The sequence below is a fragment of the Sitodiplosis mosellana genome, unplaced genomic scaffold, assembly GCF_009176505.1.
Source record: "Sitodiplosis mosellana isolate CC-2019 unplaced genomic scaffold, AAFC_SMos_1.0 Smas_scaffold_6226, whole genome shotgun sequence".
NCBI lineage: Eukaryota > Metazoa > Arthropoda > Insecta > Diptera > Cecidomyiidae > Sitodiplosis > Sitodiplosis mosellana.
The window spans coordinates 18660757-18675183 of record NW_022601467.1 but is presented as its reverse complement, the minus strand read 5'-3'; the positions used below and the strand labels follow the sequence as shown (position 1 = coordinate 18675183).

The 14427-nt window shown below is 37.8% G+C and overlaps 1 protein-coding gene across 8 annotated transcripts in view; it reads left to right on the top strand.

Moving 5' to 3' along the window:
* Nucleotides 1-14427, top strand: part of LOC129579316 (CUGBP Elav-like family member 4) — a 337351-nt gene that overhangs the window by 273635 nt on the left and 49289 nt on the right. For 7 of the 8 annotated variants that reach the window (XM_055469280.1, XM_055469279.1, XM_055469278.1 and 4 more), the window contains one exon: nt 8218-8343. The exons of the other annotated variant lie outside the window; for it this stretch is intronic. In XM_055469280.1, coding sequence (XP_055325255.1) covers nt 8218-8343 — 126 coding nt within the window. The remainder of the gene's footprint in view (nt 1-8217; nt 8344-14427) is intronic. 8 annotated transcript variants of the gene reach the window in all.

The window sequence follows — 14427 nt, the reverse complement described above, 5'->3', positions numbered from 1 at the left end:
ACCGTATTTATGTCGCCATCTTCGAAAAAAAAAAACACACACACACAAACACACCAAAAGTCCCACAAAAACGACACGAAAGCATAATGAAATAATAGCATATGCCATCACTTCAAACATTCACAGTCTATTCAACAAAAGAAAATTCCATAGAAATTCTGCTTTCCGTCTCTCCATTTTGGTTCCACTCTGCAAATGCAATGTTGGAATAACATAAATTAAAACTTAAAAAAAACACACACACAACACAAACACATTTAAGTAATGAATGGATTTTTGGGGAATTAGTGGTCAAATTTGTATATATTCTCTTTCGTTTTATGTTGTTCGAATAAAATTACAATTCATTGGTGCGCCCCTTTTACAATTTACCTTCCCATTCAGATCATCTTCTCTTCATATTTTATGCACGTGCAAACACAAATATTCAACAATCACAACACAACACAAACAGAAAGTGATTTCGGGGGAAAAAATCTAATTGAGAGGCGACCAAAGCAAAAACATCATGTGAAAGTTTGGCGGTAAAATGATACAAATTAGAACTACACGATAACGCTTTATCATGTCGCAACGGTGCTTGCGTTTGTAATCGTTCAGCAACATAGTTTGGGACATTTTGTTCGACGCATTTTTTCTTCTTTTCTTCTTCTTCTTCTTCTTCTGCATTTTGTATTTCAATCCAGAATCCATAAACAACAATAATAAAAACCGAAAACAACAATAGCAAAATAAAACGAAAAAACATTAGCACTGAAAACGAGACCCTAAGTTTTCTCAAAACTCGAACTCCAACCATTGAAATGAAAATGCAAACACTGTTTCCATATAGATGGGTTCATCTGGCGGAGGTTAAAAATAATGAAAACGTATACATAAAAGAGAAGCATGTATGTGTACCAAGTGTATGTGTGCCTTTTCCATCCTCTGCCGAAAACGTGGAAACGCAATGAAAAACAAAATTATGAAATGAAAATATACAACACTTTATAAATGAACTAAAAAGGCTCACTCGCTGTCGTTGTTGTTAGTATTTATCCCAAAAAGTTGATGCCGAGCTACTTATTGTACGGTGTTAGGAGGGTCTGTATGTATGCGTGTTTCCGTAAACATGCACATCCGTCGAACATGTATCCATACTTTGCCCTAATCGACCAAAATTCAAATTATATGGAAAGTTTGTCGGGTCAATCGTGAGCGGTCGTATGGTGTGTTGTGTTTTTAGCACTACATGAAATGTAGAGCTACTAATCTGCTTCTTTTTTTTCCTAGATACTTTTTGAGTGTTGAAACAAATTATGATGAATTTGAATTTTATGCTCATATTTTTTATTTAATTTAAAACAGTGGCAGTAACGACAAATAAGTGCATAATATCTCAAAGCGCCAATCAAATTTTTATTATCAAATGTTGTGCAAAAATTACATTAATTTTTCGTATAATATTTTCTGAGTCTTGACCAGAATTAAAGTGATTTTAGATTCTATGCTCATATTATTTATTTAATTTAAACCAAAGGCAGTATATTTCAAAAAAGAAATTAAACGAAGATCTTGTAATTCATTTTGCAAATAAATATATTACTTCAAAGTTACTTTGATGAAATACATTTCATGTAGTGCGCCAAAAAATAGTTTGTTGTTAAACAACAAAATAGATTAAGTAACTAAAAACTCAAGAACGCAGAGCGGAGCGGAGCGAAGCGAAGCTCTACGGTCTTGTTTTACCTGATGTTAACGTTGAGCTTTCTATTCTCTTGCTCGCTCTATCTTTGTCATGTGTATACTATTCGTTCTGGCCAGAACCCATTTGTACATGACACACGCTTTATCTCTTTTAACAAAAGTCTATCCTTGACGAGCTTCGTGCATAAATATTACGGTCAAAATTTCCTTCAACGTCTTCATCTCACGGTCATTTCACTGTGATTTGTTTGTGCACCAAAATACAGGCTAACGGGAAATAAATCACTCTGGCAATTACATTTAGTTTATTCTCACTGTTCTCCCATTTTTTGTGCATTGAACTGCAATTATTTCGATTGCTTAAGAATTTATGGATTTTGAATGCATAATAAATTGAGATAGCCGCCTCATGTGAATTTTGCAATTTCAAATGTTGACCGCACACACAAAGTGTTGCGAATTGCAACCGTGTGTATGGTATATGTCGTTTTACCATTTTCAAATTGCCATTTATTCGCCGGTGCATAATTTATCAAGTGAACGATAATGATTAGCCGCTCTATATCGATCATGATTCGACGAATTCATTCTTGATCGTCATGTTATGGCCATTTTTTCTCCACCTCCATTCCGCCGAACCATTTTCGCATTGCAACACCAACAACCACATATTTCCCGATGCACGAACTTCAATTTCCAATTCCATAATTCAGTATTCACTTCGAACAATTTATTAAATAGTAATAAATGGCAGCGATTGAACCGCTTTTTGCTACAGCCAATTTTCACCGCTTTTGATGGAACACTATAAGGTCAAATTGCCGTCGTCCAAAGTGGAAATATGCACCCCGTGTGTACACACACGATTTCGGGAGTGCGACTCAATATCATTGCTTATCTAGTGGTTAATGGTGCCATTTACGATTCGATATTGAACCCAGAAAATCATAGGTAAAAATTAAATAGACTTTTATACTGAATAACGAGCAACGGCTATATTTTACCGTGCACAGTAAACCGTGCTCATGAACATCAAACACACTTTCGACGGACCGTTTTATTCGTCCGATTGGCAAGGATGCATGTTGAGTGTGCATAATGCAATCGCTCGCATTTCTCTTTCTCTCGTTCTTCTAAAATTCTCTCTTTTCTTCTCGAAATTGTACCCATCGTGTGTTAAAACTCAACTCGAAAACATATTTATCAGCCATTTTTGTGAAATGTTAGCGCGTGTACTCGATGGCAATATGAGAGAGTACGAAAGTGAAAATGCATTGGCGAACTTATGGAGTGAATGTCGTCATTTCCATGGAGCAAAACAACAATTCTCTGTTGATTGTGGTGATTTAGCAACACATCACATTCAACATTCAGCTCTCGAGCATCCTGCAATTGAGTTCGCGCTGCTGTTGCTCTCTCTATCTCTCTCTCTCTCTTTCGATCTCTCTGTCTCTGTGTGCGACTCCAAAAATTGTTGGCCATACAGTTCATCTGGTGTTTGTGTTTGGAGGTCGCATTTTGCGAAAAATGAATGAACGCAGCAACAATAAAAAAAAAGAACACCCATCGTGTGAAAGCGAGAGAAAGACAGAGAGCAATGGAACTATGAAACAATCCATTTGCCCAAGCCAAAGACCCGAAATGATAAAATGCCAAAGTAACTTTTGATAGTTAGATGTCAGTTACAGATCTTTGTTGGTGGTCGGCAATCGTTAATATAAATATACTACTTATGCATATATTTATGGGGACGTGCACAGGCCAAACACACTCGTTCGCAAGCCAAAAGATCTGTTCGAATTCAAAGTTATTCAAATTGAGTAAGCAGCAGCAACAGCAACGGTGGCAGTAGCATCAGCAGCAGCATTTCATTCATGCCACGATGAAAATGAAAATGATGGCACGAAGTAAGCTCAACATGAATACAATGTTTGCTCGCACACATTTCCAATGCATGGCATTTGATGTTTTATAGAAAATCGGTATATATATATATAAATGTGTGTGTCTGTGTATATTTGAAATAAACCATTTTCACGTATTTCATGGCTGTCCCTTCATGTCGTCGCCCGTACAGGCAACGGCCCGGCCATAGCCTTTTGCAATGTAATCATTCGTCGAAAACGTCGTCATTATTATTCCGACAAAATGTTTATCGTGTTTTGGCTATCAGGGACTAGTACTAGTTGACGACGACTTTACACTTATTTGTTCTCTAATGTAAAATGTCAGCCATTTCAAACGCATTCGCGCGCTCAATGTATACACTTCACAGTTCGCACATACACGCACATACTCACACCTCAAAAATACAGATGTGTGGCGGATACCGAGTGACAGAGCGGCCGAGATGCACGGCGGCAGAGGGCAAACGCATTGCCAGCCAACAAAAGGAACCAAAGAAAAATATGCATAATGGTCATCATGAAGCAGTGTGAATTACACGCAAATATGCATATCGGCATCGGCATCGTCATCGTTACAACACAATGAATCGTTCGTTGTTAGCAGCTAGATGGCAATGCCATTGTTAGCCTCGATGAGAAAGAGAGTAGTACGTGCATCACATACGATTTGAGACGAAAGAGCACAAATCGCCATCCGTCCCTACTCTCCCTATCGACAAATGCCAGTCACAAACATACATACACACGCGCACACACAGCAAAAACGAACACGAGATAAATGGGATCCGTAAACGTATATTACTTTTCTAGAAAATTGCGATATTCGACACATGTGATGTTTATTTGAGCATTCTATAAATGTTATTCAATCGCTATGATCGCGATAGGTGATTTTATTATTGAGAGCATAGAGGCGCGATGCGAGGCGCGGATTGAATATTACACATTGGCTTTGGAAAATGCAGAAAATCCATTGTTCTGCTTCGAGCAAGATGCGATCTTGTGGCATTGTATGCACATCAAAAATACATCTCACATTAAATTAGAACATCGATCGATGCACAGACAGCTTATGGATTCGGATGAGGAACGAGTTTCGTTTTTCAAACGATTAATTTGATAACGTGCACTTCCATTGTTATTCTTCTACTAACATGAAGGCACACAATTTTTTTTTTTCATTTTCTATTTTCACTCAATGCTCTACCATCCTCTCTCCCTCCATTGCACTGCCTGCCGCATAGACACATTCGTTTTGTATGCATCAACGTATAAAGAGTGAGGTAGAGAGAGAAAAATGCGACGACCATTCGATTCGATTCAATTCTCTTATGGTCGCCAACCATGACATATCGTTAGCGGGCAAAATTAAACGTTGCATTTAAGCATTTTATTTTTGCATGCCAGCCATAAATCATAAATTGCATTGAATCATCAGTAGTTTACTATTTATGAATGTATCCATCTCGATATGTGTGTGTGTGTGCGGCTGTGCACGCTTGTGTGCGATGCAGTGTGGTAACGAGACGTTGTAATGGGCACATTTCAACGGAACCGAAATGGTATAAAATACGATGATCCATCAATAAATTGCCATTTCCATCACCATGAACCATAATAATTTAATGACACTACTCGGGTTCAGACATCCTCTGTCCTTCTTCTCATACTCGTTTCGTTTGCCGTTGCTGTTGCTGCTGCTGCCCATCAGCTCTCTCACTCACTTCCTCGCCCTCGCTATATCGCCGTTCCCCCATCCCACCAAATTATTTATATTTCATTTATTGGAATGTTTGCATGGAAAGGAAAGATATTGATACGCTTCCCGCTGGCGATTTGAAATCGCCATCCAATCCCTACACAATCATCATCATCATCATCATCATCATCATCATCATCATCATCTTCGTCGTCGTTGTCGTCGTCGTCGTCGTGTGTATGTGTCGAAATTATTGAATCGAAATGGTGCAATGAAAATTTATCAAAAGCAAAAATATATGGTTTTCATCACCAAATTGTTTCGCATTATGAATTTTTTATGGCCAACTGACGAAATTCCTATGGCTTTAGTGCATTTATATGAGCGTTGACATTGTCTTTTTCTCCTTCCCTCTCTTTGTCTCTCCGCCTCTCCGCCACTCAATATGGCCACGATCGTATGTTACGTTGTTCGCATTTGTCACCTTGCGTCGGCTGCCTTTCAGAAACTGCACACAATACCCGATGCCAGACCGACATATACTATGAATTTTCTACAAAGTAACGAACAAAAGTTTCAATTGAAATTTACCCATAATGCGCGTCGAAATAAAACAAAAAATGGGAAATATTGAGAATCGAGAACTAATAGCAATTCATCGCATATTTGGCCATTTGATCGATTGCCAGTGTGTATATGTATGTATCGCATATAGTTCATAGAATCAGAAAGAGAGGGAGAGAAAAGAGAGTGAAATCATGAGCGGAGCCGAAAATAAAATACAATTGGCGTATATAAATTTAACCGAGAGCTGTTTTCAGAAGCCACCTTCGCTCCTTCGATAGAACCAGATTTATGATTATTATGTTATTTTTACGATGCCCAATTGTAACTGTGTACTTGATATGGCAAATAATGGGGCTTCACAATGAAAAATCATGGGAAAAGTTGCCTACATCATAAAATTTTACTACCCGACGCTCTTTCTCTCTCTCTCTCTATCTCTCGCTCTTCGTACGCGCCGTCCGCCCGTCGGACTGGCCCTCCCTCCACTCCACTCCACTCATTGCCATGGAACTCGAGTTCCGATACATGCGGAAAACATATGAATGCAATTTACTTTTAATTTTACATTCAATCGTTTTGTTGGATTGTGTATGTGCTAAGCACACATGGGCCCATTTAGTTTTATATCGAATGGCCCTAAACCACCTAGCCGTGAATAAATGGTACTCTTTTTATTTACAACGAAATAAAATGCATCGCAAATTTCGAGTGAGCGAGATACAGCGAGCGTTTTATTTTCAAATAGTTTCCGATGTGCCACCGCGGTCGTCATTGTCGTCAGTGTCGCCGTTGCCGCCCGACGAAAAAGAATTACATGCGGAGGCCATTTTCACGATTTGTCGATGATTTTTAGCCATTTCATTGGCTCCGACACATCGATTGATAGCTTTTTATAAGTCTCTATTAACACTACTAATATTTCATCAAATATTTGCCTTGTTACTTTGTGCACCTGTGGAAAAAACGCTTTTTTTTATTGATGTTTCTTGTTAATATCTGTGTAGCTAGATCATATGTAGTAGTATAAGCAAGTGACCCAATTATTTTTAATTATTCTAAATGAATTTTTGTTTTTTTCTTTTTCTTCTTCTTCTTTTCACTCCCCGTACAAAACAAAAACCAACACTATCGTCGCTGCAAAATACGTGATGCTTCGTCATTTGGACTGACATGGCCTTGTACACCGTCTTCGACAAAACGTGTATCAATTCCGGTGGGCAAACACAAAACTCGCGCTCGCACCGTTACTTTCCCTATCTCTCCCTCTCTTAATATATGTATGTGCTTGTGTGTGTGTCTTCCTCTCTCTCTCTCTCTGGCTGCCAATAAAATTAATTTATTTATGGAACATCGATAACAATAATAAATCAATCGTCATATATCTCATATTCATCATTGGAATATTCGTCATTGGATATCGAAACCATCCATTGGACCTCATCCATCATATGAACGAACCAACCGACGATCGCACGAATCCACCGCCTCATTCAAATCAACTGCTCATTATTCATGCATGGTGGATGTTTGTTATTTGTTTCCATTTTCCATTTGTTTGTTGTTGAAATTGTGAAATATTTTCCCTTCGTTTCTTGTTTTTTCTTTCCTGTTTATTTTTGTTTCTATTTGGAAAATTTGAAATGCGCTACTCTCTCACGCGCCTGTTCTCGCGTTCGCGCTCGTGTTTGCAATTTTTTTTCTTCTCTTTTTTTTCTCCTGCTATCTGCTTCTTTTCGCATCTACTACGTTTGTTGAACACTCTCGCCACGTTCATTGCTTGTTTTGTTGCTTATCGTTTTCTTCTTCTCTTTCATTATTTATGTTCATTCATTGCTTGTGCGAATAATGGCGATAAATTGATATGCAAAATGGAAATTGATTATGTCTTCTGTTCGATTCTTTTTTGTTTTCTCTCCGTCACTCTCTCTATCTCAAACTCCGCTCACAATCTCTTTCACTCTGTCTCTTTCGCGCGCGCGTTGATCCAATCAAAACCGGAATAAAATGGCAAAATAATGATGTTGATTTGAATGGCTGCACAAATACACGAAACAAACACTCTCTCACACACACACACTCATACACCAACACCGGGAACTCATCGGCAACCAAACACAACACAATTCCAAAATACGAACAACACGCTGGGCTTCAAACAATTTTCCGTTGATGGTGCGGTAAACGATGACAATAATGTATCGAACTGGGAACAACACAACGAAATCGTGTGCTACCCGTAATCCGTCCCATTCTATCATACTACGCACACATAAAATCTCCCTCTCGACATCGCACATCGTTTCACTCTTTTACTTACTCAACAACATTTCGGGCAAAAATGGAAAATTATCGAAACAGATCGAAAACTTTTTGTTGGTATGCTAAGCAAGCAACAAACGGAAGAGGATGTAAAGCAGCTATTCACACCATTCGGAACAATTGAAGAGTGTACAATTCTACGAGGACCGGACGGTGCCAGTAAAGGTAAAACAATAAACATACATTATTGGAATTCCGCTCTTCATCTACTTATTCTATCTATCTATTTCATTTTATCCGTGAACGGATACGCTTATGCATACACACAGCAAACACACATTTAGTTTTTACTCTTTGCTATATTCGTTTTGTTTGCCGAGTGTGTGCGCGGCGCGCATTGCTTCCAATTTCAATTCGGCTACATAAATTACGAAAGGAGTCGAGTGAGTTTTTGTGTAGTATTTCAGTGTTAGAGACTTTTACACACCGAAGCACATGTCAGCTTTTCATCGAAACCGACTTAATTAAAGATGTAAAAAATCAAAATTATACCAATCAACTATCTTGAAAGTTTTATGTTTTGGTTGGGGATGCTTTAAAAATATACTATAGTGTTCGTATAGTGTCTGTTTAAAATGTCAAGAAAAAGAAAAAGCTCCAAATGAAAACTGTATGCGCTCGCTCCGCTATACATATTCATCATGATCAGCGTGTGAAACCGTTTATTCGAGTTGATGGCAACACAAGCTGCGCCTTTTATTGGAATTTTCTCCCAATGTCCCCAAAGAAAATAAGTATCGTATTTTATGGGCTATCAGTCCCATGTAACCATAAGATATGTCATTAGTAGCAAACGCATTTGCGTGATAGAATGTGTATGTGGCTTCAAATTGCCATTTCTTCTTGTAGTGTTTCATGTGTGGAAGGGCCGCACCGCTATCGTATACATGCGCACACAAACACAATTCAGTTCTCTTTTTGTCACTTAAATAAAATCACTTGGAATGTTCGCCTCATCTTAGCGAATGCAATGCAAATGCATAGGCACAAAGCCTGGCCTCCATATTGAGTTGGGCGGGTAAAGGGTAGAGGGTGGTTGATGTCTTGTAAGTTGTAACTGAATCCTTCTATGAGAATTAAATTCCCGGCAAGAAGTAATTCGATAAGAATATAAATGGTGTGTTGACAAATATTATTATTAATGTTTCACAGCGATACGGCGTCACAAAATGAAAATTGTGTGTTTTAAATTATGTTGCGAAGCGTATCCAAGCCACATCGTGGGTGACGAAAATTTGAGAACGGTAGATATCTTTCGTCGCATAGATAAAGTACGACGACATCACACACACGCTCGCTTGCTCCAAGCTTATTGCAACATTCTATCTTCCTCTCCGGTTCACATTCTCTCTATCTCTATCGCTCTTTCTCTCTCTCTCTCTCTCGCTCCTTCACCATACACAACGATTATGAACAACGACATTTTCTATTTATAATAATGACATAAAGTCAACAACCGACACTCGAAATCACATTTGTCGAAATGTATGGGTCTTCTATTCGACATTTTTGCTTGACAAAATGAGTATGGCACAGCAACGCACAGTCGGAATAGGATACAATAGCTGCAAGCTCAAAGCTTAATTTATAATAATTAGTGACTGTGTGCTCGCCATCCTTTCATGCAGAACGCAAACAACGAATTCGCTTTGCGATGCCGCCGTCTCCTTCTTTTCTCCCTTTTTCACACTCGCTTCCCGCTCTCTCTCTCTCTCTCTCTTTCTCTCTCTCTCTCTCTCGCTCAGCCAGCACAGTAGGAACTTACAAATATGCAAATACACTTTTTTTCCTTACGTGCCTTCAGTCATTGAAAATGTTTATTATTTATAAACGAAAAAATGCTTAATGCTCATCATTATGGAGAGACTGAGAATGTACATAAAAAGTGAACATTACCAGAAAAATGAAAAATAGTCATGGAAAATCTTTTCTTTAGTTTCCCTTTTTTTGCAATTCATTCGGCCCATTCATTCAATCGTTTATTTGCGATTTCATTAGAGAATTAAATTACTATGTGATGTCGAGTACAAACATGCCCAATTCATACGAACTGTGTACGTTGAACGCGCTGCGTTCATTTGTATTTGTCGCGAAAAACGATGTGCTCACATGAATTCGTGCTTAATTAGCTTAGAGAAAACGCATACAATTGAGCGTGGCATGTGGATGTATGTGTGATCTGTGTGCAGTTAAATACAACACATTACGCCCTATTAAATCCATTTGCTGTCATTAATAATACATATTTTTCAATTTGTACGTTGTTTGCGTGAGACGGATAAATATTCTTCTCTTCACACAGAGACACTCACGCGCGCATACACACACACCCACACACACAAAGTGAACCAGCCAGCCAGTCAGCCAATCCACCGCAGCTCGAGCAATTTCAATTGCTTTTTATACAAATTCCAACGCACTAAATATAATTGATAAAAAAAAATTCGTACTGCTCGTTGTCGCCGTATGTAGTAGGCATTTTTTTTTCGTGTGAGTACGCGCTTGTGTATGCAGCATAGCTTTACAGCCGTCAAACAAACAACGACAAAAGTGAAAACGTAAAAATAACAAGCCTTAAACCGAATGGGAAATGTTAAACTTGAATATTTTATGCGATAAATGGCATGCGAATAATACAAATGTAAAGCGGGAAAAAGGCGAATCACAGAGAGAGAGAGAGAGGGAGATTGAAAAAAAAGGAAGTGAAAGAAAAGAAACGAAACGAACGAACAAACGAATGAACACGAGAGCAAAAAAAGTCATGTGCACAGCGAAAAGAGAAATGTCGCTTTCTCTTTACTTGTTCATATGGCAAAAGGAACTTTTAAAATTGTTGTCACACGAACTACATTACACGGCTTGTTGCTCTTAGCTATGTGTGCCTTTTGTGAACAATTCCATTCGTCTTGTGTGTTGTGCCTTTGTGCCAAATATGTTATGTATTTACATTATAAATATGTGGTAAATGACATGGTAAATATGCAGCGTGTAAAGTGAATGAGTGGTCGATATGAAAATAAGCACATACACAATTGAGCGCGCGTACATACCCCACATATATGGCAGTTCGACAACTGAAGGCAGCAAAGGAATGGAAAATTGTGCATGTCGATGAACGAATGAAACCACACAGCGACATAGAGAGAACTGAAGGAAAAATAAACTTCAATCAGCAAATAAAAATAGAATGCACAGGGCGCACTCACACACATAAAAATACAACCGTACACACAGAGATAGAGAAGCACACAAAAAAAATGTGTATAGAATGGGTCTTATCTGAATGTGAAGAGGCTGTAAGCGTTAAATATCTCATGCACATTTTATTCTGCTCACTCTCGCTACCCCCACCATCTTTCTCTGTATCTCTCTTTGTTTTACATTTTCAATCTTTGGTCTTTTCACTATAATTTTATGGCGAACAACGTTGAGATACAGAGAGTGTGAGAGAGAGAGCGAGCAGTAAAAAAAAACGATGACAAAGAACAAAAACGAGGAAAAATTTAAACGCACCGAAACATGGCCCGAAGCCATGTAGAGAAGAAGAACGATCACCATTCAACAGCCAACCGACTATTATTTCCTTTTTAGCCTCACATGCAAGTGGGTGCAAGTGGAAAACAATAGCGACGCAGGAAAAATCCAGAAATAATAGATAATAAGAAAACAGCCATGGATGAAGAAACGAGAGATGGAGTGAAAAAAAGGAGATGAGATAGAGAGGGAAAAAAAGCCACGCACACACAACATGTTTATATATTCGCTTATAAGTGAATGGGTAAACTTAGATAAATGACTGAAAATAGCATCTGGTGACTTACACAGCATTCATCGCTTAAGTTAAATTAAAGATTTGCTGTGTTGAGTGCTTTCCTTTTATTTACGTCCGTTTCGAGTGTGTGTGTGTGTGTTTTCTCAACTGTTTTATCGGTTGTTATAATGCCAAGCGATGTGATCGAACATAATTCTCTTCATTGAAGCACCATTGCTGTCGCCACCACTACCACTGCTGCCGTCGGCATCGTCGCCGCCGCCGTCTCTGCTGTCAATATGTGAAATTGGATTCGCTGAATAAGATGAAAAGTTCATAAAAACGAAAACATAAAAATCCTTATATATAAACTTATATATAAACTTACTAATTGTTTTCTATGAAAACCGAATCTATTTAGTTGACTTCACTCCAAAAGCAAATATCGATTATGTTTAGTGAGGTGCTTGAAAATTCAATCTAACCGCTTAGATTCGAACCGCTTCATGATCCAACCAATACTAAAATTTTGGTTTTTCAATAAAAACGGTAAAATTGTTGACGCTTTCGTTGTCTTCGTGGATGGCACTTGCGTTTCAATTAAAACGACAGCTGCAACATTGTTCTCTGTCTTGGAACGATGACACTGGCATCATTGTGAGCAGCAACACTAGCAACATCATTGAAAATATAGTTGAAACTTAGTACATACTTGGTTTCGTATTAAAATTGATTTGATGCTTCTAAACTAAGCGAAATGAATTCACTTCATTACACATTTTATCCCGGCTGCGGGTGTGTTTACGATGATCATATATGCACATTGCGCTTAATAGTTCCCGAAAATTCGTCGTACATCTCAATTTGGCAAAACTTAAATAGATTGGAATCCATTTCTCGCAGCAACATTTTAACGACACCAGCGTTCATTTCATGCTTACATTTTAAAGTGCCTCCAAATAGATCTGTACAGTTGATTCGTAATAATACAATTGAATAATTTACCGTAATTTTATTCATAAAAGAATAAACGTACGGAATGATCGTCGAAATGAAATTTATGGCAACTTTCATTATTTTTAATCGGATACACATCCGTGCGTGTGTGTATGTGTGGGTTTGTATGTACTCATGAAATCCTTCAACCTTTTCCAAAAGCAGCATGTGCAATTACACAGCATTAAAACGGCTGATTCATTCTAATAGGACGAAATGTCTTAGATTCCATTGCAAATACAATGTTCAAGTCTCGGTTTGAGTGACTTTGCAAATCTAATATGTGATTCATGACAGAATTTGGCTCATCGAGAGACACATATATAATTTTTCTGCTTTTCCCAAAGCAAGAGAAAGAAATTGAGAATAAAGCTTATGGAAAACCAGAGGAAAAAACCAGCAAATGAAGAAGAAGAAACAAAGGGAAAAAATTGAATGACAAAAGTTGAAGTCATGAAAATAAATACAATTCCACATAGAATGTTTCGGCCGAATTAAGCAAGAATGTTTCGTTCGGGCAAAGAGAAAAAAAAAAAATGCTGGCAAAGATGTTTCATGCTTCAATTAAGTTCAATTATTGTTCGTTTTGTGGCAGACACACTGAATTCAAGGTGACATTCACGTGACTTTGATATCTATCCAGGGGCTGGGCACTTAACGAACTCTTTCTCCTATTCATATTTTGACGTTGTTGTTGCTTTTAATTCAATACCAATCTTTAATTTACCATAAATTCTTTTGAAATATTCAGCTTTGGAGCTTACAAAAAAAAATACAAGGGCAGAAAGGGAAAAAGAAAGACCATAAAAACTGTCGTCTTTTGTGTAGTGAAAATTCCATCGTTTTTTTTATATAACAAAATGTACCTTTCAAATGAAGTTCGTTCACCAATTCAAAGAAATATTTCTCTTCTCTCATATGAAATGGTATTCAATTTCTGAAATAATCATAATGACCCCATAGTTCAGAACAACATTTTCTAGGGGGATTTCTCACTCAAAAAGTTTGAGCAAATGTGCAAAAATTCCTATCATTTCTTCTTTTTTATTGAAATCGTATGAAAATGTACTGAAATGACGATTTTGCTTGAATAAAAGTGTTCTGGAAGTGGGTTTTGGTGGATCCTCATGATGGACCAGATCCGGTTTGACATTGCCCTAGCCCATCCTGAAGATCCACTTCCAGAACCGGGGGCAGTTCTAAACGATCCTTGAGATCCACCAAAACCCACTTCCAGAACAATTTCATTGAAGCATAATTCAAAAGTTCAGTGTAAATGTACATTTATTTACACGAATTGACAAAAATTGATCGAATCGGACCGAATTGAAGAAATTTTTCAAAATTTATATCCCCCTAGAACATTTTTGAATCGGTTCATCAAACATTATAGTATCTCGTTCTTTCTCTTTCGGATATTTACCGCAACTCTTACTATTTGAAAATTATTCGCTTGGCTTCGTTTGAGATCATAACGCGAGATACCCAATGTGAAAAGAATA